The sequence below is a fragment of the Taudactylus pleione genome, unplaced genomic scaffold, assembly GCF_031769625.1.
Source record: "Taudactylus pleione unplaced genomic scaffold, aTauple2 ptg000170l, whole genome shotgun sequence".
In the NCBI taxonomy this organism is placed as follows: Eukaryota; Metazoa; Chordata; class Amphibia; order Anura; family Myobatrachidae; genus Taudactylus; species Taudactylus pleione.
The window spans coordinates 4,204,214-4,231,882 of NW_028284572.1; the positions used below are offsets into that span (position 1 = coordinate 4,204,214).

The following is a 27,669-nucleotide window of genomic DNA, read 5'->3' on the forward strand; positions in this document are numbered from 1 at the left end:
ATAAAGTTGTTTTATCGCTTCCAGTTGTTTTATTTATGCAAATAAGATGCACATTTTGAGCTAAATAGACGCTCAGTGCGGCCGTACTTGGCGCACCGAGAGGGGTTGTTTGGTGTGACTGAAGCCACAGTACACTTCTGTATATGTACACTTATTTAATAAAAAAAAAAGTAAAATTTGTTCCCTTTATGTTTCCAGAGCATAACTGCAACATCAAAATGCAGTAATATTGAAAAAATCGTAAAACAAAAACACTGGCTTCCATTTCTTCATATAAAAAAAAGACAGGGAGTTTGTCCTGCATCAGTTTGTATTTGTCAGCAACAGAAACCGTTTAGGTAAAAATAAATCTCTAACATCTCCTGTGGATATTCCATAAAATTGTTCCTCATGTTTTAGAAAAAGCTGTTAAGAGAGAACCTGATAGTACAATACAAAATGCCAGCACCAAGAGCAGGTAGTTCCTCAGGCCCTGTAGAAGGAGAACACAAAACACAAATTATACACTGGAGACCAGTAAACTACAGTAAATTCAGATTCCTGAACAGCTAATACTGAAAATATGGTCAGACACAGCCATCTGGTGGTTAGGCTGAGAAACCAGTTCACAAGCCAATCGTCTGGCATTGTGTTTGATTTCTGACCACAGACTATAAATCAGGCCAATTTGCTAATATCATGAATTATATCACTGCAATTTCCCCATACATTTGAATAGGAAAGTGCAGAAAGACCAATGAAATGCAGTACCAACAGAAGTGAATGGGAAAGCTCATCCAATCACAAGCAGTGCTTACATGTTAGCAGATTGTGTGTAGCCGAGTAGTTACTGACCTCAAGACCTATTGAAAATAAAGCAGTATAATACTATTGTGGAATTATGCATGCTGGCATTTGTAGTTCCACAAGTCCTAGCAAGCTATGGCAGACTGTTTTCTGAAACTTGTAGTTCCATAATAGTATTTCATAAAAAAATAATTTCCATTCAATTGACAATTAGTTCTAGAGACATTTGTGCCCACTGAAATGCACTTATCATTTTCAGATAACCTTGAGTGCTTGAACCCATAAAGATTATTGTGGTGATTTTACAAATCGCTCTTTGCTAGGCTCCCCCTGCTCCCCTGCTCTGCACTTCACAATAAAGAAAATAAGGTTTTGTTGTTTTTTTTTTTAAGATATATTTTATACATTTGAAAAATTGGAGATTTACATGTAACTAGAATGGCAAATGTGGACCTAAACTAAAACAGCTCCTGCAAAGAACTCAGATAGATTAAACTTACCCTTATTTCTTTAAAAACTAGAACTCCCCACATAGCAGCGACCAATCCGGGACCCTGTGATAACAATACTGAATGAATACACAGCTACACAGACATGTATAACAGTTTAACGGAAATACAGACAAGACATTATTAAAAATTAATAATATTTAAAAACAGAATAAAGTCCTGTGTAATTCTGAAAATGAATGCTACATTGTACTGTTTGGTTAAAATCCCTCTGTTTAGATTTTAATGTAATGTAAAAGTATTGGGAAACAAATGCAAAAATTATTATATTTCAGATAAATATCTTATAATGCAATCAAGTCTTACTGCCTGCACTAGTACTAAAAATACAGCAGAGACACTTGGTGCCTACAATAGCAGAAAACGTGTACTTAAGCTGTCCATGCACATTAGATCCAAACCTTCTAAAGAGGACAGGTGGACAAGTCGCCCATAGCAACCAATTAGATGATACCGGTCATTATATAGACTGTACTAGATAAATGATATCTATAAACTCACTGGTTGCTATGGCCAAATTTTCCAGTTGTTCTCTTTAGAAGATTTGATATATCTCTCCCTGCATGTTATCTGGCTGTGCCTTATTCACAGTTGTACGCTTTTAGCATTGCTGCTGCATCTTTATGTAAATAGATACCTCCTGCCGGCTTCTGTGATCCACTGCGGAGTCCCAGGACACATCGGTCATCTGAGAAACCTTTATGTTACTCAGGATGGTCGGTGTTTTTACACAGCTGAAACCATTGATGCTGTGTACATAGACGCAGCCACTGGCTCCAGCATGCCCAGAAAACAGGGCCGACAAATGCAACATTTTCTGGGACGCTGTCTGACACCGCCCCCGCTCCACCCCCAAAACGCCCGCAGACTGACAATTAGGCTGCAACATCAGAAAGTGATCTCGTAGAAGGATATCTGCACATGCGCAATCTTCAAACATTGGAGTTGTACACAAACTATTCGGTTTGCCTACAACACTGAATTGGCCAATATGTGTCTAGTTCAGTGATAATCAGTTATAAACCTGCACAGATCTGACCATTCTACAGCCAAGATCACACACACATTCTGACTGTGATCATCAATCAGCAGCTTAAATAACTGCTGCAGGCGAGCAGTAAGATGAGAGAGTGTGCTACACCTTTACACATACAGGGGGAAGGTGAGAGAGTGTGCTACACCTTTACACATACAGGGGGAAGGTGAGAGAGTGTGCTATACCTTTACACATACAGGGGAAGGTGAGAGAGTGTGCTACCCCTTTACACATACAGGGGGAAGGTGAGAGAGTGTGCTACACCTTTACACATACAGGGGAAGGTGAGAGAATGTGCTACACCTTTACACATACAGGGGAAGGTGAGAGAGTGTGCTACCCCTTTACACATACAGGGGGAAGGTGAGAGAGTGCGCTATACCTTTACACATACAGGGGAAGGTGAGAGAGTGTGCTACCCCTTTACACATACAGGGGGAAGGTGAGAGAGTGTGCTATACATTTACACATACAGGGGGAAGGTGAGAGAGTGTGCTATACCTTTACACATACAGGGGAAGGTGAGAGAGTGTGCTACACCTTTACACATACAGGGGGAAGGTGAGAGAGTGTGCTACACCTTTACACATACAGGGGAAGGTGAGAGAGTGTGCTACACCTTTACACATACAGGGGAAGGTGAGAGAGTGTGCTACCCCTTTACACATACAGGGGGAAGGTGAGAGAGTGTGCTACACCTTTACACATACAGGGGGAAGGTGAGAGAGTGTGCTACACCTTTACACATACAGGGGAAGGTGAGAGAGTGTGCTATACCTTTACACATACAGGGGGAAGGTGAGAGAGTGTGCTACACCTTTACACATACAGGGGGAAGGTGAGAGAGTGTGCTACACCTTTACACATACAGGGGAAGGTGAGAGAGTGTGCTACACCTTTACACATACAGGGGAAGATGAGAGAGTGTGCTACACCTTTACACATACAGGGGGAAGGTGAGAGAGTGTGCTACACCTTTACACATACAGGGGGAAGGTGAGAGAGTGTGCTACACCTTTACACATACAGGGGGAAGGTGAGAGAGTGTGCTATACCTTTACACATACAGGGGGAAGGTGAGAGAGTGTGCTACACCTTTACACATACAGGGGGAAGGTGAGAGAGTGTGCTACACCTTTACACATACAGGGGAAGGTGAGAGAGTGTGCTATACCTTTACACATACAGGGGGAAGGTGAGAGAGTGTGCTACACCTTTACACATACAGGGGGAAGGTGAGAGAGTGTGCTACACCTTTACACATACAGGGGAAGGTGAGAGAGTGTGCTATACCTTTACACATACAGGGGGAAGGTGAGAGAGTGTGCTACACCTTTACACATACAGGGGGAAGGTGAGAGAGTGTCTACACCTTTACACATAAAGGGGAAGGTGAGAGAGTGCGCTACACCTTTACACATACAGGGCAAGATAAGAGTGTGCTACACCTTTACACATATAGGGGAACCCACCTAATTGTGGCTTTTTTATTTTAATATATCTTACATAATGAACAGTTTTTTGGGGTTTTTTTTGGGGGGGGGGGGGGGGGAATTAGCTTATAAATCAGTGTTTCCTTAAAGCACGCAAATGATTCAGGTATTAAGGATATCCATGCTTGAGCATGTTAAATTGAAATGAATGATGTACTAATTAGCTCGCCTATCCCTAAAATCTTGACAGTTAGGGTGCCTTGAGAACAGAGTTCGGGAAACACTGCTATATGCTTTAATTTACCAGATGTACACAGTATGCTATAAATCCATGAACAAACTTATACTTTCATGCCATTCTTACTCTAAAGCTGAGCAAGTGACTTATCCATAGAGCTACATTGTGACTCAACTATGATATTGGCTAAATGCGCTTAAAAGGTCAGTTCATGCTGTGGAATTAGAATTGACATTCAGTAGATACATAATTGTCTAACATGGTTTATCCCACATCTTTGTATTTAACATCCCAATATCTACTGACCGCTGTGATAATTGGGAAGCTGACCACAGCACTGAGGTAGTTATTCGCCAGGAACCAGCAGCAATTGGCGATTGCCCAGAGAAATCCAGAGATAAATCCTTTGAAATACAGAGGAAATTACACATTATCACAAAGTATACAAATGCTGAAACAAGAAGCATGCCAGAAATATAGTGACATGTGCTGCATATGTACATTGCGTGCATACAATGAGCAGGGAACATGTATAAATGGTAGAACATGTAGTTCAAACATCTCACAAAAATAAACATTTAAAAGGTTTTAAGATTTTAAGGATATCCATGCTTGAGAACAGATGACTTAATTAGTACCTCAGTCATTTTGATTTATCCATCTGGGCTCATGCATGGGATATACTTAAAGCCTGGTCTGTTAGGGTATCTTGAGGACCAAGTTTCAGAAGCACTGACCTAGAAAACACCCCTCTGTAAAATCATGATTGGCAGCTACTATTCTAGTAATGCAAACTGATTTAGTTCCACTATTGTCAATACTTTGTGCTTGACTCCTTTAAAAATGTAATCATTAAATGAAAAAGATTAGTTGGTATAATCACTTACACATGGGCACTCCCCAAAGCAAATACCAACAAAGTGACTAGGTAAAATAAGAGTTATGGTAGACTTACCATTGATAATTCTTTCTTTGAGGTCCATAGGTTCCACAGGGATTCCATGTGGATAATGTGGTTGGAGTGATCCAGGCACCAAACAGTTAAAGGTTTCAGCTCCCAGGATGCCTCTGGTCCTCCACATATACCCTGCTGCAGGCCACAGGCATTCAGTTTTGTAAACAAGTCCAAGGCAGGAGTAGGATAGAGGAGAAGGAAGAACAATCGTACACAAGAAGCACTCTCATACAAGATGAGGGAATCTGTGACCAAAAGAAAAATTTCCCAATTCAGCCAGGTGTGTCGGGGTAGGTGCCCTGTGGACCTATGGACCCTATGGACCTCGAAGAAAAAGAATTATCAACGGTAATTCTACCGTAACTCTTATTTTCTTCTTCAGGTTCCATAGGGATCCACAGGGATACCATGGGGATGTAATAAAGCAGTTCCCCTAAGGGTGGGGATGCTCCCGCGCAGAAAGGAGAACTCGTCGCCCAAAGGAAGCATCCTGAGAGGCAAAAGTATCAAAGGCACAGAACCTGAGAAAAGTGTGAACTGAAGACCAGGTGGCTGCCTTGCATAATTGCTCAACAGACCGAGCAGAATGTGCTGTCACAGTGTTTGGAAAAGGGAGATCAGCCTGTGTGTATACATGAGAGATAGTCATACGTAACTATCTAGCCAGAGTCTGTTTGTTAGCTGGTCATCCTCGTTTGTGAAAACCATATAACAGAAAAAGAGTATCTGATTATCTAAAAGAGTTTGTACGCTCTACATAGATACGGAGAGCACAAACTACATCCAGGGAGACTTCACCTACAGGAAGATCTGAAGACTGAAAAGCTGGAACCACAATCTCTTCATGCACATGAAAACGGGACACTACCTTAGGAAGGTTACCCTAGCTTGTGTGGAGAACAGCTCTATCCTGGCGAAAAATCAAAAATGGGGAGCGCTGCCAAAACAGAGACTCTGCGTGTCGAAGAGATAGCGAGGAGAAAAAGTGTCTTTGCTGTCAACCATTTCAAATCTACAGAGTCCAGAGGTTCAAATGGGGGAGCCTGTAGCCCCTAAGACAAATCCCACGGCGCTACCGGTGGAACAAAAGGAGGCTTAACTCGGAGAACCCCCTGTAAACAATTATAACATCTGGTAAAAAAGCAATCTTTCTCTGGAACCAGACTGACAGTGCAGAAACACTCTCAAAAGGTATGTAGTCAGGAAGCCGGTGGTCGAAATGCCGACCGCCGGCTTCCCAACTGTGAAATCCCGGCATGGGACTAATGATAGGCGTCTAAATACCAATGCCTATAATCAGCCCCACACCACAATCCCGACGTCCGGCATACCGAAAGTAGGTAAGCCGGGCATCGGGACCTGTTAGCCGCAAGGGGGGAAATGTTTAGGGACCCCCGAGGGGATTTAGGGTTAGGCACTTAGGCACTCCCCCTGGGGGGGGGGGATTAGGATTAGGCTAGAGAAAGGGGTGGTTAGGGTGAGGCACCCCCTGGGAGGGTTGGGTTTAGGGAGAAGGAAGGGGGGGTTAGGGTTATGCACCCCTAAGGGAGGGTTGGGATACTTACCAGGCGCCATCGGGATCTTCATCTGCCGGACTTCTGGCGTCTGCATTTCATCTGCCGGGCTTAGGTCCGGCGGTATGTCATACCGATTCCCTCTCAAAGTAGCCAGGCGGAGTCCAAAGGTCCAATCCAGCCTGGAGAAAAGCCAGTATCTGGGTAACTCTAAACACCTTAGGGTCATATTTTCTGTGGGAACACCACTGACCAAAAGAATGCCAAACTCTGCGGGCAGAGAAAGGCTTTCGTGCCCTAAGCATCGTTTTAATCACAGAGCTGGAGAAACCCTCAGCTCTTAAGATGGAAAACTCAAGAACCACGCCGTCAAAGACAGGCGAGGCAAGTCTGGATGCAGGCAGGGACCCTGCGCTAACAGATCCGACCATAGAGGAAGAGGATACAGACTGTCTATGGATAAATTCCGTATATCGGTGAACCAATGACGTCTGGGCCAAGCAGGAGCCACTAGTATTACTGTTCCGCCTTCTTGCTTGAATTTCCTGAGAACCCTTGGGAGGAGGAAAATCGGAGGAAAGAGATATGCCAGCTTGAAGTCCCATCTTACTGCTAGTGCGCCCACGGAGGGTGTTGAGGGATCTCTGGTCCTGGACCCGTACCAGGAGACCTTGTGGTTGTGACTTGATACCATGAGGTCTATGTCTGGTAAGCCCCATTTGTTCAACATGAGTTGAAAGACCCCCGGGTAGAGAGACCAATTGAGGACTCCCGGGATGAATATTGCAGAGATAGCCGGACGTTCTGCCCTAGTCAGAATGTTTGTAATTTCCCTCATGGCTGCATGACTTCGCGTGCTTCCCTGATGATTGAGATAGGCTACTGTGGTCGCGTTTCGGACTGGATCCTTCTAAATTGGTTAATTATCTTCCATATTGGTCTATTTAGAGTTACTACATATTATTTTAATGAGATTTAGGGTTTTTATAAGTTATTTGAGGGGAATGAGAATATACCTCTCAGTTAAGAGCTGCTTCTTATGAGCTATTTGAGTTCATGTACATCATAACGATTATCTATGGTGTTTATATACTATTCATACGTGCATTGCGCCTGAATTAGTTATTACTATTTTTCATTGGATCTGGGCCGGCCTTCCCTGGAGCAGGTCCTGTGCCACGATGAGTGCTTTTTATACTGCTCGAAGCTCCAGAATGTTTATGGGCTGATGACTTTCCGGATTTGTCCATCTTCCCTGAAAGGTGTGATGACCTGTCTCTGTCCCCCATCCACGAAGACTGGCATCCGTGGTGAGAAGCACCCAATTTGGAATCCAGTATGGGCGATCTTTGTCCAGCTGATCCTATTGTAGCCACCACAAGAGAGACGAACCTCTGGAGTGAGAAGAATCCTCTGGGACCTTGTTAGATGATACTGTCCGTTCCACCTGGAGTGAATACATTTTTGCAGAGGCCTGGAATGGAACAAAGGATATCCCACAACGTCGAAAGTGGATACCATCGACCCCAGGACCTGCATCACTGATAGAATGGATACCCTTCGCTTGTGTATTCGCAATGATAGGGCCACAATCTTGTCCTCTGGCAGAAATCCCCTTTGTGCCCGAGAATCCAGAAGTACCCCCAGATGTACCATCTGCTGTGTTGGAGAAAGAGGATTTCTTTCAATTGATGATCCAGCCGTGCTTCTGTAGGCAGGCAATGGTCAGTTGGAGATGGTGTTCTAAAACAGCTGGAGACTGTGCAATTATCAGAAGGTGATACAGATATAGTAGTACTCCGATTCCCTGACACCTGAGGTAGGCCGTCATAACCGCCATTATTTTGCTAAAGACCAGAGGGGCCGTTGATAGACCAAAGGGTAATTCCTGAAATTGGTAATGTTGTTGCAGGACAGCAAACCATAGAAATTGTTGGTGGGATGGCGTAATAGGCACATGCAGATACGCACCCAGAATGTCCAGGGAAACCATAAAATCCCCAGGCTCCATTGCCAAAATAATTGACCGACGAGTTTCCATACGGAACTTGAGTACAAGGATAAACCTGTTGAGGGCTTCTAGATTTAGAATAGGGCGGTAAGACCCATTCTGTTTCTGTACCAAAAATAGATTGGAATAATAACTCCTTCCTTGCTGAAACACAGGAACCGGGATTATTACCCCTGCCTGCAGCAGGAAGTAAATGGCCTCCTGAAGAGCCAAGGTCTTTGATCGCATCTGATGGGGGATTTGTACAAAAAAACAAAAAAACTTCTGGGGAGGATGCCTCCGGAAAGTTACAGCATACCCCTGAGAGACCACTTCTTGGACCCAGGCATCTATTGTTGTTTGATGCCAATAATCCGCAAATTGAAGAAGTCGGCCTCCCACCCTGGGATCGCCCAGGAGGAGGCCCGCCCCATCAGGCCGAAGGTATGTCGTCCGGTTTAGAAGTTGGACGTCTGGCCTGCCCAGACCTCTTAGTTTGTTGCCTGGTTGTCCTGTGAAAACTAGACTGCCTGGAAGAAGACTGTTCCTTTGCTCGTCCCTGGGCAAGAAAGGATCAAGAGGAGAACTGCCTAATGTAGCTGTAGATAGCAGACAAGTAGATTTTGAAGCTGTCAGAGTAGCTATTATCTGATCTAACTATGCCCCAAAAAGTATATTGCCATAGAAAGGTAAGGATTCCAGGGCCATCTTTGACCCTGTATCAGCTTACCAGGACCTTAACCAAAGTACACTACGAGCCAACACTGAGGCTGCTAGTGCTTTAGAACACAGGCTCTCAAACTCAGGGCCTGATTCAGAGTCGGACGCTCTGACCAGAGCGCTCGCTCTGAATCGGGGCCCTCCTACATGAAAATGGAGCGGCAATGCATGCATCTAGCATACAGATCACCTCACCACCGGAGAGGCAAAATTAGGCAGGAAGGGCTCATCTTACATAGGCAGAGTGCAGTAAGGACGTCTTTATACAAATGTGAACACATGCTGACCAGCTAAAAGCCCCATGACGACAGGGAGAAAGCTGTACCATATGACGTTGGTCAGGGCAGGTGCAAGTAACAGATGAGGATGGGTGTTCACCAGAACTGATTAAGGTTGGCTGTTGGTGAATGTTCCCTGACACTAGTTGATGCTTTCTGCATTGTCGTTAGCATTTTGTCCCATACACAAGACATGGAGTTGTATCTACTATATTAGGGAGGTTGTTGTAGTTTAATTGACACCTAATAATGGGTAAAGTAAATGGGTTACAACATGGGTGTAAATGGCATGTAAGTTTCTGTAAGGTGTGCCTTATGTAAAGCAGATGCATATGCTATTATTGCTAGCGGGAATGCATCCTGAGATCTGCAGATGAGCGGAATACGCTATTTTTGCATGTGCTTTTCTTTTTTTTTTTTTAAGAGTAACGTTATTACGATAATTTTGCTACCAACTCCTATGTCATAGGAGCAAGACAACATGAAACACTACAGAAATGGTCTAAAAAGACAGTGAGAGAGGCTTATGGACACCAGTGACTTTCTTTTTGATTTTAGGAAGGATAATAAAAGGAATGATGTTTTCTGTAGGCACCCATTGAGAAATGACTCCAGTTTTACAATGTTCTCATGGACTTGCCCCTTATAGTGTAATCTAGATTTTGCTGCATTTTGTTCTAATTATAGACCTTAGACCAATTCATTCATGTATGCTTTTTCTATGAATGGATTGCAATTTGTTACTAGAATTTCTCCTGCTTGTAATATGACAAGCTCAGTGTGACGTTTATAGGTTTGATTCCTTTAACATGTCAATAAGAAAAAACAAAAACTATGCATTCATGTATATACATATACAAAATCCGTTTACAATACCAACGTTGTGTACATAGGGCCATTATATTTAGTCCCATTCTATTACATCATCTGAGCTGGAAGCCATGGCAACACTTACCAGGCAGTATGGCTTCTGGATAAACTTTGGGGCGATTTTTCATTACTGCACAGTAAATGAGAAAGTATATGGTGCTAGTGATAAAAATACCACTGTAGTGTGCAAACACGTAATCCAGATCTGAAAAAGATAGTCACTATTCAATACCACAGCAAAACACCCGTTGACATAATAATGCTGTCTGCAAACAAATTTTATACAGTAATAACTTGTATGACAAAAATAGCAAGCGTGAAAGTGTCATCTAGTAAAAGAAAGCCTTATTTACGAAACTCACTTTTGCACTTGGGTATGCCTTTATATCATGTGTTAAATTTGTACTTTTGAATGTACTTTTAGAATGGTAGATTGTTTGTCTGAGCTACAATACTTCCAAGAAAACCAAGGGGAAGTCTATAGAACTCTTACACAAGGCTGCTAAACACTGTTACTGACCGGGAGGGACCTGACTCAAGCACACCAATCAATCCGACACTATCAACAGTTAGATGATGGTAAGATGCCCCGGATAATTACCTGTTGGATGGGGAGACTCTGGGTCCTATAAAGGTCCAGAGTGTTGGGGAGTTTAGATGTCACCAGGTTACAAACTGCAAATAAAATTGGAGGTATATTTTGTGGGTTTAGTTAATTGTGCAAAAGTTTTGACCTATAAAATAGGCATATTTATAATGGGTGCAGGGTGTGTAATGCACATGGGCCCCTGGGTCCAAGGGGGCCCACATTGCACACCCTGCATCCAGATTATACTTATCTTGTACCATCAAGCTGGTTCCTCCTCCTCCGCTGCACCATGTTCCCAGTGACTTCTTCAGAAAGATGGCGACACACAGTGAAAGTAAAGATTTTGTCACTGTGTCAGAGCCTTTGCTCTCTTGTTAACATGTGGCATCTTACCGAATATTACTGGGAAGATAGCGCCGCGAAAGAGAAGGGACCCACTTGCCACCCAATGCACAAGGTTAGATGTGTGATCGAGGAGGCGCTTTAAATATGTTTAAAGGAGTAAAACAATAAATATTTACTCGACTACGGTACCAAAGGAAATTCCTATTTGCTTCAGTTGTTTGTATGAACCCCTAAAGTTATTTTTATCACCAGTGATGTAGAGCTAAATACCCAAAACTCCTCAGTAAGCACAAATTAAAACTTGGTTATGAGTTGCTGCATTCAGCAAGCACCACCCGTCCAGCCCACCCACTACTACCGTATTCAGAAGAACAGAAACTAGCCTCATGTTTATGTATAACTGTGTATAACAGCAAGTTACACAATGCTACAATAATGAAGATGCGCTTCTGGCTGTGTTTCCACAGACCGTTCATATGCCATTTTGTCTTTGTAAATATAATTTCTGACCCAAATACAGCAATTGGGATTTATACTTCTCTTACCAAACTGACTGGCTCCGGCATATATGCTTTCATTGTTCTTGCTGTGGTCTTTGATGTAGAGAACTGGAATAAAGCAGGAACCATAAAGAACTCCTGCTACAATAGCCATCGCTGAGCCTCTATTACAAATACACAATGCAAAGGAAAAACATAATGAAAATATTTTTATACTTATGCATTCCTGTTATAAGCAATAATGTAGTTTTCATTATTCATATATATTACAGCTTCTAATGATAAACTGGAACTTTAACTTTTCTTCCTGTATCAGGGTGGTGCACAGCAGCAGTAACTGCACGGCTGCCATGATCGGCCTAGGGCAGGCCATTAGGGACATTGGTATCCAACTAACTACATGTTTCTCCCATAAAACGGACAGTACCTTCACACAACTACTAGGCCATCATCAGAAATTGTGGGGCCAGTACAGATGGAGCAGACAGGGCCACCCTCAACCTCCTCCCTGCCTCCGACCCGTTGGATGCAGAGGTCCAACGAGCCCTGGCACCCAGAGCAATCACATGCTATGATGCCACTTCACAAAATTATATTTATATACACACACATACATTTACCATACACCTACACAGACTTTTAGAAACAAATCCTCTTATACCATATTCATGCACTTAACTTGAGAGCTATTTGTGAGAACCTTGTCATTCGGTTACATCCTCCTTTAATTTTAAATCACAGGTTTCTCAGCAGTCATACCTGGGACTTGAACCCAGGACTCTCACATTGCAACCAGACACTTTACACATGGAGGACAGATCTGTATATGGGGAATGCTCCTAGGTAATCACAAATGAGTAGTATGCACATCTGCCTGCAAGCGATACAGTCACAAGACAGGTCTATAAATGGCATCATTTCATCGGCTTTTGCAAAATGAACTTTGGCCTCCTACATGACAATTTAGCTATTATTTGCAGTTTGCTTACATTATCCGCCTTTGTAAAGGTGATAATTTGTCTACCCACGAAGCGTCTGTAACAGTGTGTTCCTGGGCGTTAATCTGTTAGAAAAACACAAAAGCAGGTTGTTCAGGTCTAGTGTGTAAGTTACAGGAAACCAATTGCCAACATGATCATATGACTTCTTGGCAAAAAAAAAAATCATCTTAATCATGATCTTCAGAATACTTACTGTACTTTTACAAAAATAATCTTTTATGTATCCTAGTTTATTGCAGTCTAGTTCCATCAGGGGCGGATTGGGATCGAAAACCAGCCTGGGAGATTTTTTAAAGCAGCCCTGATGGGGGCGGGCTCTATTGAGAGGGCGGGGTCCTACTGAGGGAATGAGATACAACCTCCATATAGAGCCTGATTCTAAGTTGTACGCAGTCGCGGCTACTACTAACCCCTGCCAAGGTGCACACCCCTGTGCAGTGCCCCCAGTACTAGTCCTCCCCTGTGCATTGCCCCCAGTAGTAGCCCCCCACCAGTGCCCCCAGTAGTAGCCTCCCCCCAGCAATGCCCCCAGTAGTAATAGAGCCCCAAATAATAGCCTCCCCCCAGCAGTGCCCCCAGTAGTAACCTCCCCCCAGCAGTAGTCGTGCCCTCAGTAGTAGCCTCCCCCCAGCAATGTCCCCATAGTATTCGTGCCCCCAGTAGTAGCCTTCCCCCAGCAATGTCCCCATAGTATTCGTGCCCCCAGTAGTAGCCTTCCCCCAGCAGTGCCCCCAGTAGTGATCTCCCCCCAAGCATTGCCCCCAGTAGTAGCCTCACCCCAGCAGTGATCTCCTCCCCAGCAGTGCCCCCAGTAGTAGCCTGCCCCCAGTAGTGATCTCCCCCCAGCAGTGATCTCCCCCCCTCAGCAGTGCCCCAAGTAGTGATCTCCCCCCCAGCAGTGCCCCCAGTAGTGATCTCCCCCCCAGCAGTGATCTCCCCCCCTCAGCAGTGCCCCCAGTAGTGCCCCCAGTAGTGATCTCCCCCCCCAGCAGTGCCCCCAGTAGTGATCCCCCCCCAGCAGTGCCCCCAGTAGTGATCTCCCCCCCCAGCAGTGCCCCCAGTAGTGATCTCCCCCCCCCAGCAATGCCCCCAGTAGTGATCTCCCCCCCCCAGTAGTGCCCCCCCCAGTAGTGATCCCCCCCCCCAGCAGTGCCCCCAGTAGTGATCTCCCCCCCCAGCAGTGCCCCCAGTAGTGATCCCCACCCTTAGCAGTGCCCCCAGTAGTGATCACCCCCCTTAGCAGTGTCCCCAGTAGTAGTCGTGCGGTTCCCCCAGTGGTAGCCTCCCCCCAGCAGTGATCGCCTCCCCTGCAGAAGTCCCAGCCAATCATGTAAAAAAAATTTTTAAAAATCCACTTACCTTAATCCCCGCTCCGGCGTCCGCTCCTCTGTCCCCCGGGCGTGCTCTGCATGATGGGAGTGACGTCATGACGTCTCTCCATTCACCCACTGTGGGAGCCGGAAAATGGAGCCCAGCTCCAGCAGTGGGCGCAGCAGCCGATGAGAGTCTGTCTAACTCTCATCGGCTGCTAAAACAAACACACAGCTGCCGGCGCCGGTGTCTGTGTGTTTGTTCCTAGTAGATAGTGCAGACGGCACTTATGTGCCGACCACACTACCGCCCTGCAGTGTCCGTCCCCCCCGACGGCCGTGGTCCAGGAGGCGCCGAGGCGGGCCGCAGGCAGCCTGTAGGTGGAGCCGTCAGTTATGACTGACAGCTCCGCAATGGCTTATGGGGGATCTCCCCTGTCGGCCATTTTTATTATGGTCAAAACACTGCCTGATCGGAGCTGAGCTCCGATCGCGGCAGAGTGCTGGGTAAGCTGGGGAGCGGTTGCCGGCAATGTCCAGAAGCTGCAGCTGGGCCGGCAGTGGGGTCAGTGAGGGAAGGGTGGCCGTCGGCCCCTAAAGGGCATAAAAAGGGGCCGGCCCAGTGGGAACCGGCCCGGGGTCCCAATCCGCCCCTGAGTTCCATAAAAGGAAGACATAGGCAGAGTACTGATTTTTTTTTTGTACATTGAACTTAGCAACCTACCATTCTACAGAATGCTGCAGGTAGTTTCCTTAAACATTTTAACGCATATTCATGATTAAGTCTTGATAAACATTTGAAAAAAAAAAAAAAATCACTTTATGATAGTTACTAATCAATAGTGTATACAACCCGAGACTGTCCAGCCTCTGCAGAACTCTCATTTTCCTATGTCGGGCACTAGCTGATTGGGAATGTAAACAAAAAACAGAAATGTTACTTTATAATACGTACACTATTCCTTAGAAGTGGGGTTGTTTCTGATTCTGATGTGACTCTTTTAACTTCGCTTTTTACAAACAGAAAAATAATGGCACTAAAAAAGAAAAATACAAATACTGCATATGAATCAGCCTGGAAAATTATTGTATTACATTTGCAGAAGCAACCTCGAAATTTGAAAATGTTAGTAATTTACAAAGAAAAGCTATTGGCAAATGAAGCAGTGTTTATTTCAGCCAAGCGGTGCAATCCAGAGCTTGTCTCATTGAAAAAATGTGAATAACTGCTCTATAGTAGCCCTGCATAGCAGGTTTGGCTGTGCATTGCCTCCGTGTGTGTCTTATGGCCTACTTCCCCACAGGGACAGAGCAACCCATTTCCACCTGTATGCACAAATAGGCATATTTTATGGTCAACCGCATTCTCTTACTCAGAAAATTCATATACATATATGCGATGTGTGCGTTCACTGAAATTTTTAACTAAATTGGAAGTAAACCCCTAAAATATTCTACTATAGTCACTAGAATGTCAGCACAATTCTGTCCTTTCAGAAATCACTAAAGGCTCCAAACTTCTCTGTATCCTTTCCTGATTCCTGGTACTTTAGAAGATAAATATAACTGCTACATTTGACATTTCCTTACATTGCTTATTCACTTACATTTCATACTTTTTTCTATCTTTTATCTTGAATGTTTACATTTGAGGTTTAGTTCCACTTTAAAGTTGAAAACTTCTGATACTGTCGTTAAAGCACCACCAGAGTCTGGCTTTACTCCAGTAAGTAAATTCACTTCACACTAACCATTAACCCTTTAGTAGTTATACCCAATGTTATTTATTGATACCACAGTTACGTACACTGTATGAAAGTGTCACTGAGTTGATGACACACAGAAATGTGATCAAGAAGAAGGAGGGATGAGAACTGATACCTCAGAGCTGAAAGACCTGCTCCTGCATAATTTAAATATGGCCTATCCACAACTTCTGGGTCAATGCCAAACATCCCAAACCTGAAATACATAAAGACAATGATTCCATGATTCAGTTTTACATAAAAGTTTGTATACACATCAACTATGTCACATATGCACAAGCAGGGCCGCCATCGGGGCGGGACTGTCGGGACTCCAGTCCCTGGCCCGGAGAGAGACCGGGACCGGGTAGTAGCAGAGAAGAATGCTTCAGGAGGCAGCCAAATGAAAGAGCACCGGAGGCATTGGATTAATGGAGCCGGCCGCAAGCCAATCACAGCTCGTGGGATGGCAACCAATCACTCCTGATTGGCTGCCATTCTGTGAGCTGTGATTGGCTCGTGGCCTGCTCCAAGTCCATACTTCTAATGCCACCAGTGCTCTTTCTTTTGGCTGCCGCCTGATGCATTGCATTGAGCTCCGCTGTTACCCAGCCTCTCTCTCTGGGTCCCCTCTCTATCAGGAAACCACATATCACAGACACCTAATGCCCTGGTCAGGACAGAACCATGGGCACCAGAGCAGTGAGGCAGCAACTGTATGTACTCCAAAATGTGCAGCTAGAAAGCATATACATATAGTAATATACATGTGTGAGTGAAAAAAAAAAAATGTGCACACAAAATGCTGCTTCATATTATCTGGATTTCTCTTTATTCCATGAAATAATTACTAAGGTAATCACTTCTATACCTGACCCTGCCCTGTGCCACCCCTTTAGTCCAGCCAGCACTGCCCGCCCTCAGTCCACCCAGCCTTCTCTGCACCCCCGCCCTAGTCAAGGCAGCCAGTATAATGATGAGGATACCTGGAGCTCGCCCAGCCAGTTAGTAGGTTGGTAGAAGCCCAAAGGAGAAGACCTAGTCCAAGTCCAACCGTCTTTACTATTGGAACAACTGTAATATTACCTGTAAAAAACAAAATTGAAACATATGTGTTAGAGCTGCCACAGTTTTTGCAAGATGCCTTGTTATATAGACAAAAGGGTGAAAAAAATAGATTTAATTTTAAAAATCAGTTGTTAGTGCCAGATGTAAAAACAATCTTCCATCATTAAAATGGACTTGAGCATTTCCAGAGGAGAGATATGACAACCCAGTCTAAGCACAGGACAAAGCATTTGTACATAAAATGTAATTATTCCTGTATATGTGCCAGAATCCCAATGCATTCACATTTGCATATTAGTTCAGCCGTAGCGCTGAGTAATTCATTAAGGTTAATGTGACTATGAAGCAGAGTTGGATGCTATTTTAGTCCCTCACCAGTGAGGTGAATGTAAAGTGGGGTTATTGTGCATCTGCAGATTTTGACAGGGATCAAGTCTATTACATGCAGTCAAATAGGGCAGAGAGACAGAGCGGATCCTAAATTAGGATAGTGTCAAAGCAGTGAATGAATGCAGTGATTTTCCAGGTAAAATCTGCAGCTTTCATAGGAGCTGAAGTACTGGTCTGTGCCAGGGAAGGAGAACTCACCACCACCTCCCCATGGTACAACGGCAGAATTTCATCTCCTACTAAGGCTGCCTGCAAATGGAAAAGCCAAAAGGTCAACTGCTGCCAAGTAAAACCTCCTTTTGGCTTAACACAGCTTCAAACACTTACGAATACGAGTAACATTGTGATAGGTTTCATTTTCACATCTATTTTTGTGCTTTGCACTAACCTTAAACACTGGTAAAGCGAACAAAGTTAACACAAGTGGTTATGATACATTATCTTAAAAAAAAGTTTGATATTGTTCCCTATCTTTCATTTAATCTGTTTTGCTTTATATCATTTCATTAGAAGTACTAGATTATACACCAGAAGAGGGGAGTTTTCCAATTGCAGGAAGGAGTGCACTGGGCTTACTTACTGCACCTGATCTGACAAGACTGCAGCTACTCTGCCCATATATCCCTAGTAAAGTAATTTCCCTATTACACAAGACCGTCTTTGCAAGTGCCCAAATCAATATATATATATACCACATCACTGTATACTATAGTCGTATTAGGGGGGAGGATACTCGATGCCCTGGCCAGAGCACTGCGCAGTCCTGTCCATTATCTAAGGGCCGTATGAGTGGGGCGGCCAGACAATGAGTGGGGGTGGGCTGGATGAGAAATGAGGGCTGTCCAGATGATTAGTGGGGTTTGTGTGGACGAGAGAGGGTAGGCCTTGAGTAGAGGGGGTAGCGAGACCCCGTCTTAAGTGCCCCCGGTCCTATTGTACACATAATACTTTAAAGAACAGAACAGAAAATGATGACTAAATAATTTTGTATTAGATTGTATTATATACATTTAGAGCACCCATGTGCTTCTTGCAGATAGATATTTGGTATAAAGGTATTTCTGTACTAATACTAAATACCATTTAAAATAAAATTATGCAGATATCACCCAGCTATATATATATATATATATATATATATATATATATATATATATATATATACACACATACATACATACATACATACACACACACACACACATACACACATACTTGGGAAGGGATAGGATTACTCTGTTTCATAACTACCCAACAGTATAATTTGTCTCCTGGCTTCACAGATAAAACGTAAATTAAGTATACAAAAATTATAGGCACATATGTAAGAAACACACAATGAAATCTCAAGTACTCCACATAAGAAAATAAGAGGTTACTAGATCAAATCTAAAAATATTTGCAGGATTTTAAATTCTTTTGGAAACTACTACAAATTCTCACTAGCAAGGAACCTATATTTTTTAAAACAGATTCTATAATGATCTTTTATGAAGGCATGGCGTGAATATATCTTTACAGAAATGATTTTATTTTCCTCAATGTACAGTGCTGCAAATATGTCAGCATTTTATAAATAAAATGTAATAGTCATAGTCATAATATTTCACCAATAAGTGTAACAAACACGTCCTTATTATGCTTCAGAGAAGTCACTGCGAGCATGCGGTTTGTGAAACTAATTGCAGGCAAAGATAGGAATCCAGATGCCACCAAAAAGGTCAATTATCACTTTTGGATCAAAACTTAATTAAATGACACTATATACAATATTGTCAGTTGGAGCCTAATTTCTGTCTTAAGTAAGTTATGAGAGTGAAGTGGCATCACATATGGTCATTTGCATGTTTTTCAGGGGTATTCTTACATTTGAAGAATTCTGCCTATAAATGTGTTTTCCTGCATGAAATGTAGAAAGAACATAAGCTGTTTTGTGTGACTACATAGACTCTGAATAGACTCTGCAGGAATCAGGTAAATGTCACAAAGATAGTGCAGCATCCACTCCTTGAAACTAGGGATGTGCAGGCTCGGTTCTACTCGGTTCCGTTCGTTTTTTTTTACCAAATCTTATTGGCTATCCAAAACTCATGACAGCTGATACCCAATAAGATTCGGTAAAAAAAAACGAACGGAACCGAGTAGAACCGAGCCTGCACATCCCTACAAGTTGAAACACACAACATGTGTTGTCATTTTGTTATGTGGTTGCAATGAGGCGTAATACTGCACTAGTCCACCTTCAGCAAGGCATTACACATTGAAACTCTCTCAAACATATTTATAGCAATACACAGTTGGGAGTGTTTTACCTGTAGCCCAGACACAACCTCCGACCATTGCAAGAGGCCAGAATTTTGGACAGCGGAGAATGAGATTGACCACTAAAGAAACTATCCATATTGAAGCGCAGAGAATCCATTGGAAGAACATGCCTGAAAAAACAACAAAGCCCATAAAATAATGAAAGATAATAAGAAAAATGAATTCAAATGTAACAAGGTCATTACAGTAAGGATCTTTTCACTGCTGGGCTATAGTATAAAGCGTAAGCACTTGTTATTGATAAAACTTGCACTGTTTAAGATAAGATCACCGTGCAAAGCAAAGTCCTTTTCTCATGCACAAACATAACGTATATTCAGTGTTCTCCCCAGAAAATTTTTCCAGCCGGGTGGCATCAAGAAGTAGCCGGGAGGGGGCCTTCCCAATAATAAAATGTTTTAAATCCTGACCTTATAATGATTTAAACTTGGGGCACTCTCCCCAGCCCCTTTACGCTGCAAAGCAAAATGATTGGCACTCGCGCCCTACGGCATAAACAACCGAATCGTCCCTGGCCAATTTAGACTAATTGAATTCCCCCTCAAATAGTTTTATTAGTTAGTAGAGCATCTAAACTATTTGAATGTCCTTTACATATCCTGTCCTAGCTAATTCAGTAGGTGGAATAGGTCCAATCTGCAGCAGCTGACCAGTCCCTGTGGGTCTGTGTATTGACAGGCATAGAATGTGTCATCCATGTGCTAATGCTTGTTTAGCTCTCCACTTAGGAGCATATCGTTGCTGCACCTCTTGGAAATGCACTAATGCATTGACTCCATTACTGGCTGCTCCTCCCTTTATATGCAGATTACAGTATATATTTAGGGAGGAGAGAGTTTGTCAGATATTCTATTACTGGAGAAAGAACTGGCTCAGTAACCGTCGTCCAGAACCCTCACGAACGTGTCCTTATTGCCGGAGGACACAGATGCCAGACAGACTGACATGTGAGGTCGGTGCAGCTCGGCGTCACATCCGGCATCTGTGTCCGTGGCAACAAGAACACGTTAAGGGTGACCGAGCAACAGGGGATGCGGCACATTGGGGCAGGAGGGAAGCCGGGGAGTAAGTTGTACAGTGACACGGCGCATTTGGGTGGGGGAAGTGCCGGGCGGTAGGCTGTTTCTGCCGGGCGATGCGCCCGCAAAATACAGTCTGGGGAGAACACTGATATTCCAGCACAATAAAGAGAATTCAGTTACTGTGTGTTTTATGATTTTTAATATAATTCTATAAAGTAAAATATATATAATTAAAAAAGTAGGGAACCATTTAATTAAAATGCATCAAGGTCTCATAACTATTGGTATTAACTTTATAACAGTATCTACTTATGCTGGTGTTTTATGGTTAGCACAGTGCATGAAAATGGATCTTGAAATGAGACTAACTAGTTCCAAAGACCCCTACACAATCACAATCTTACTTACATTTGCTAATGGTGAGGTTTTATAAATACCAGCGGGCAGAAGGCCTAAATGAACTAGCTGTTGTAGACTACAATGCTTGGCTGCACACATATCTGCCAGTTAAGGTGCCCCAACATCCACCCCTTTTACAATGACATTAAAATCCCAGCTTTTTACACATGAACGCGCATCAACCCAGGATTTTTGTCAGTGTAAACGGATCAACCCTGGTCCTGTGACCCATGGATCCCACATGACTAGATTGCAGGGTTGGGCACGGGTCGTTCCCGTGACACCCTGCGGTGTAAATGCCGCGACCCGGGTCACGATGATCCAGGTCGTGCCGCATGCTAGCGGATTGTTCGGCTTTAGTTGCGCTTGGAGATTAGATCATCTCCAAGTGTCCACTGCAATGCCGGAAGAGCTGGATAACTGCAGACCCGGGTTCGGTGTGAATGGTGCCGACCCTGGCATAACCCGGGTTGGTGCCTCAGTGGGAAAGGGGTCTGTCACTGTTCCAAATCCCGAGTCAAACCCGGGAATTTGGTGTAAAAGGGGTAGAATGAGGCTGGATCCGGTTGGATTCATCCATTAGCATCCCAGTGCACACAGTATTGGACGTTAGGCAAACCAGCCATGTGAATGGCCACGATGTGCGGTTCTGGGACGTCACACCACTGAATCACCCCCCTCAGAATGTAAGGTGTAAACAAACCCATCATAACACTGTAAAACTTGTTTCTTCTAATGTCTACAGTAACTTAGAGAAGATCCTGTAACTGACATTCAATAACAAACGTATAGCATGGTCACATGGGTTGCCTACCATCTCCAGTGTCAAACTTCTTCACTGGGACAAAGTTGGAGCCAAACAAGATGACGGATACAACAGAAGACGTGAAGCCCAGCGCTAGATTGGAACCGTTACTGGTGACACTGTGGTTACTATCAATCATCCAGTCTTCCATAGCTTGGATGCCTTAAGTTCCTTTTCCCTGATCTAAGGAATCTAAATGAAAAACATACAGGTATATATTTTATGACACAGAAATAATAAAAAAAAGAAAATAGACAACACAAATTATGAGACTTGTTAGTGTCGTGATGTACGCTTTTAAACCAATTCCAAGATTTTTAACATTGTTATGCTGAGCAAATGAAGACATATGAAGTCAACAGCTTAAAAATGCAATACTCATAATAATAGTAAGAATTAAAATAAATTCATACATCTATATCATGGCTTATACCTTTCTTTAAAATAAAAAAAAATGTTGAGATCATACATCACACAAAAATATATTTTATTTGCTACTTTGGAGCAAGTTTTTCCATCAGTTACATCCAGAAGCTGTAACAACAAGATATAACAATAAAGGGATGATGCAGAGTTGAATGCAAGTCGGTTTTGTGGATGAAATCTTGCATGTTTTACCACTGAGCATGCTCTGGACCCAAGCGTGCGCAATAACAGGTGTTGCCGAGTTGGACGCAACTCAGTCGCATGTCTACTTGCAGCTGAAGTGTAACTGGGTGGTATGGGGCTTTTGCATGTAAGCTAAGCTTAGTGACGGTCTGTCAACAGTCCATGCAGAGCTGTGCATACGGGATGCGGTCAATTGACCAACGGCCGGGATGCCGATTACCGGGATCCCGGCGTCTAAATCCCGATCAGCTGGAGATGCGGACGCCGAAACAGCGAAAGCCGGCATCCCAAAAGTGAGTACGGCGGGGCCGGGCCGGGCAGCTGTCAGCCGAGGGGGGTGGGTTAGTTTTAGGTGCCCCGGGTAGATTTAGGCTTAGGCTGCGGGAGGGGGGAGATTAGCTACAGACAGAGATTCTCAACCGTGGGGCTTCTCAGGTGGCAGTAACAGTCCCAGAAATGGAGGCTTACTTCTATATGCTATGTGAAAAGTTTTACGGAATTTATAGTTTTAATCACCCCGCTGCAATCCTAACATCAAGCAACAGGACAAGATATAGAAGAAAGCAATGGAAAACAAGAGAAATAAATAGTTCTGGAATGTGGATGGATGAAGAGAATAGGGCAGGAGTGTGCATCGTGGGGAAGAGATGGGGTATTACTTTCATGGCTCTGGTAGTGCATGGCTGAGAGAAAGAGGGCTGAGAATTGTAATTAGATCAAGGATATGTCTTTAATTTCCCTCTTGGATAAAGTAAAATGCTTGCAAGTAAGTAGGCTATATAAAACTTTGTTATGTGATTTAGATTGCATGTGTAATTACCAGCTTGAAGTACTGTAGTTTTAGGGAAAAAGTCAGTGTTTTGTGTAGAAGGCGGCCTAGGTATCTGAGAAGAGCCTGGAGGGGACAGAACAATGAAATGGGCCTACAGTAGTACTGAGGGCCCTGCTCCTGCACCAGCTATTGTGGTACTAGCCAGATAATATAACATACCGTAATCTGCTGTAGTTAATGTGCACAAGCTTAATTATCCCACACAGTGACAGATGGAGCCCCAGAGGAATTTACAAGAAACACTGTGATGCTGCATAATATGCACATTAGCCGATATGCTGAAACATTTTATGAACCATAAAAACAGCAGAACATGACTGATTTCAGGGATCTTACATGCTTTTCCTAAGCAAAGGTCTGTGAGAGCGATGTGGAAAATGTAACCTCTGTCAATCCTCTGCTATCCATCAGGATTTGTTTAAAAACACATTAATCATTATACAGTAAATGGATGTGATATATGCTGATATAGAATAGTTCAAATGCAATGTTAAATTCAATATGCAACTTCAAAATTGTAAATTCCAACAAGCAGAACCCTCTATCTCTCTCATATCTGCACCTTCTCCATCAATTTTGCAAGTTCTTGTTTTGTTTCTCTGTATGATTTGTTTTATTATAAAAAATGTATTAGTATACTTCTTTGTCATATCAATGCCTGGATAAGATGGTACATAATGGGGGAGCTACGGAATACTAAAGCAAGATACAGACTATTACAAAATCATTAAACCCACGCATTGTTCATCCTACACATGATAGGTGAGGCAGCCATCTTGGCAGCAATACATAAGTTACAGTGTGCGAGATAAGCAAAACATGGAAATAAAACAGGGTAAAATGAAAAGTGACTTACAGGATACTCAATGAATAAATTGAGTCTGGCCGTGTGAAGGTTTGGCCGAGAGCTCCTGGTGCTCTGCTCGGCAGGCTTGCTTAAATGTATAGATCTAGTCAATCCCTGATTACACGTGTTGCTCATCCTGCCCCTGAAAGTATCAGACAAGGCAACCATGTTAGGGGCTCTACGTATGTTACAGTGGGAAGGATGAGCAATTTGTAGAAGGGTTATATATAGGGGGTGATTCAATTGGCCGCGAGGTAAAAAAAACCTTGTGCACCTCACGCCCAATTTTGGATTACTGCGGGTATGCGCGCTCACGATACCCGAGGTATCCAATTTTAAAAAATTATACTCACCTGTCTGGGGATCTCAGGTGGTCTCCGCGGCTCCCGATGGCTTCCTCTCCATCTTGTCACTGGGGAGGGAGCTACTGGGAGAAGCAAAGGCTGCTGGAAGATGTAGTACTCCCAGCACGGGCCACAGGGGAGACACACAACACTCAAACACTCACCCTGCTGCAGAAGTCCCGGCTACCGAGGCTGGAGGAAGAAGACACCGCTTCAGAAGGTGAGTAGTTAAGGACTAATTAAGCTTATTGGAAACTTCCAATTGATTAATTAGTCCTCATAGGGGGTGCTGCGGAGGTCCCAGAGCAAGTTCCGCTGATTGTTCCTAAAAAACGATTTTAGGAAAAATCTGGACTTGCTTTAGAGGTGCGAGAAAAAAGACAGTGATTTCTATAGAAATCACTGCGTCCCATCATCAGTCCCCTAATTGTATAGCAAAACCCCGCAGCTGTGGGGAAAGCCAGAGCTGCGGGGGTAAATAACCTGTCCATAATTGGATTCCCCCCATTTCGGGGAATCACAGAACAGATAGATAGAGAGGGGAAAAACATGAGAACACAGGGAAGCGCCTAGAGAGGGACAGGTGGAGGGATGGTAGAAAACGAGGGAAGGGACCATGATGGGGTAATATGAAGACATATAGAATGCAGTCAGCGTATTGCAGGTAGAAGCTCATTGGTACAACAGATTAATAACATAGTTGATTGTATAATTTCTTATACAGAATGTCCATACAGCAAAGTGTTGTGTCTTATAAATGTGATAATAATGCCGATGAACAAGAAAACAGATGTGAGGTAAATAGACCCCCTAATGATGAAACCAAAGTATATGATATATTGTACATATATAATTTTACTTGCTACAGACATTTAATAAACTTTCTTAACTGCAGTAGTCCACACTTCGACTAAAGGAAAGTAAATAAATAAATAAATAAATACTTACTTTTTCCTTCAATATTTTCTTGACATACTATATGAAAAAAAAAAAATACATAACAAAATCATATTATTATAAATCAGTAACACTTCTTACCAGGAAATAACTTTTAAAAGAATGCTTGAAGGTTAACTAAATATGGTGTGTAATGTAAAGAAATTCTGGCAATAGGAAACAATGTAACAGGCACATACAATGCATTTCCATGCTACATAACAATATTGTACTTTTATTCTGAGTAGTCAACTGAAGGGACTATCGTACTTCGTGGGTCCTAAAAGAAACATATAAAGAGACATATGTAGTATGATTTAGCTATAAGAACCCAGTACTTACCAGCAGCAGGGCTCTGTTCCTGCTTTGTTTCCAGTTACCGACATGAGCAAGTCAGGTGACTTTCTTCCTGGTCACATGACAGCTAGCCCGGCTCAGCCAGTGCTGCTACTGCTCACCTCGACATAGACAACAGTGACAGGCGTGAGTGTATGTGGCCGGGCTGTAGGCGTGCCAGAGCTGTCTGTCACTCAGACAAATAATGTGTGCACCGTCTCAGTAGCCTACGTAAGTCGGTGTATATACTTTATGCAGTCTTTCTGCATCTGTAGCCAACAGTAGGTTGTTACTCAGTGCACAATCGTTGCTGCACAGTTTAAATCGCATTTTGTTCATGTTAAATAACCAGGAAGGAAAAAAACAAAATAAAAAAATCATCATTACTATTCTATCTAGATTCTAGAATAATGTGTCTGTGTAGAGAAAAGAAAACTCAGTGAGATCAGTAATTTCACTGCATTTTCTCTTCTATAAATAGGGAGAAGGGAAAATATGCCTTTTCTCCAGCTAAAACACATGTCCTATGTATTGGAGGCACTGTGGTGTGGCATGTTATGTATTGGAGGCACTGTGGTGTGGTTTACCATGTATTGGAGGCACTGTGTTGTGGCATACTATGTATTGGAGGCACTGTGGTGTGGCATACTATGTATTGGAGGCACTGGTGTGTGGCATATTAAGTATTGGAGGCACTATGGTGTGGCATACTATTTATTGGATGCACTGCGATGGTGCATACTATGTATTGGAAGGACTGTGGTGTGTCATACTGTATACAGGGCAATATGGAGTGTGGACAGGCCCATGTACTGTAGGGGGCATGGTCTAATCATGGAGGCTTGGGCATACCTCCTACAAAAAATTCAAGGAAAAAAACAGTATGCCACGTGTGGCATATGGGGGCGTCATGCACCCCTCAGCAAGGTGATGGTGGCAGGGGATGCTTAGTGCGATAGCTCCTCCCCACACATCATGAGGGCAGAGGAGACTGGTGCTGCTCAGCCTCCCTGGACCCCCTGCAGCCCAGCTCACAGCAGTGTGTGCAGGGCTGGGGAGAGAGGCTGCTGCTGCTGACAATTAAGGGGGTGGGGGTGGACCCAGGCCCCTACAACAAGCCTGAGCCTGGGTAACTGAATTGCCCTAACCCCACACATCTACCCTCGGCGCACTGACTGTGTATTGGGGGCACTGTAGTATGTCATACAATTAATTGGGGGCCTGCAGTGTGGCATGTTATGAATTGCTCACAGGAGATGGGCATGTATTGGGGGCCCTGCAGTGTGGCATGTTATGAATTGGGCACAGGAGATGGGCATGTATTGGGGTATGTTGGCACGTAGGGAAGCCTGATGGGCATTGAAGGGGCATAAGTGGTCTATAGAAGTTTTCATATATTTTAGTTGAGAGCAATAGTCTGACTCCTAGGGGCATATTCAATTGGGCATGTAATTTTTACAGCAAAAAAATACGCGGGTATGGTAACCAATTATGAATTACTGCTAATATGTGCACTACCAATACCACCCGTATTCAATTTTTTTAAATTTTGCAGCCAAAACCCGAGGGGGAAAAACAAAAATTTGAAATTTATCTCCATCAGGAGAGATCATGCTGACAGTAACCTGGTTGATGCCTCCACCAACCTGAAACAGTTCTCCAGCAGTCACTGGGCCTGATTCAGAGCCGGACGCTCTGACCAGAGCGCTCGCTCTGAATCAGGGCCCTCCTACCTAAACTTGGAACGGCCTCCTGGCCGCTCGCATAGCTGTGGGTGACCACCCACAGCATATGCGAGCGGGGAAAAAGATGGTCGCGATGGTCAAGACCATCGGGCTTGCGACGAGACCCTGCGGTAGCCGAGACCCGGCAGTAGACCCTGCGGTGACCGCAAGCCCTGGAGTGATTTTGGCTCTGTCAGAGCCAAAATCACTCCC

The 27,669-nt window shown here is 43.7% G+C and overlaps 1 protein-coding gene across 3 annotated transcripts; it reads right to left on the reverse strand.

Annotated features, from left to right (window-relative positions):
* Positions 1-25,881, reverse strand: TMEM144 (transmembrane protein 144). 3 transcript variants are annotated; one of them, XM_088475350.1, is made up of 14 exons: positions 25,739-25,879; positions 25,409-25,435; positions 24,126-24,258; positions 21,838-22,020; positions 19,590-19,712; positions 16,806-16,905; positions 15,956-16,036; positions 15,030-15,111; positions 12,753-12,826; positions 11,809-11,927; positions 10,415-10,534; positions 4,309-4,406; positions 1,287-1,340; positions 1-472 (listed from the first exon to the last, which is right to left on the reverse strand). In XM_088475350.1, the coding sequence occupies exons 4-14, from the start codon at positions 21,977-21,979 to the stop codon at positions 389-391; spliced, it is 1,077 nt and encodes a 358-aa protein (XP_088331476.1). In that variant the 5' UTR covers positions 21,980-22,020; positions 24,126-24,258; positions 25,409-25,435; positions 25,739-25,879; the 3' UTR covers positions 1-388. The 3 variants fall into 3 exon arrangements, with proteins under 3 accessions (XP_088331476.1, XP_088331475.1, XP_088331477.1); XM_088475349.1 differs by lacking the exon at positions 24,126-24,258 and having other exon boundaries at positions 25,739-25,878; XM_088475351.1 differs by lacking the exons at positions 1-472; positions 1,287-1,340; positions 24,126-24,258 and adding an exon at positions 10,931-11,004 and having other exon boundaries at positions 4,320-4,406; positions 25,739-25,881.
* Between the last annotated feature and the right edge of the window lie 1,788 nt (positions 25,882-27,669).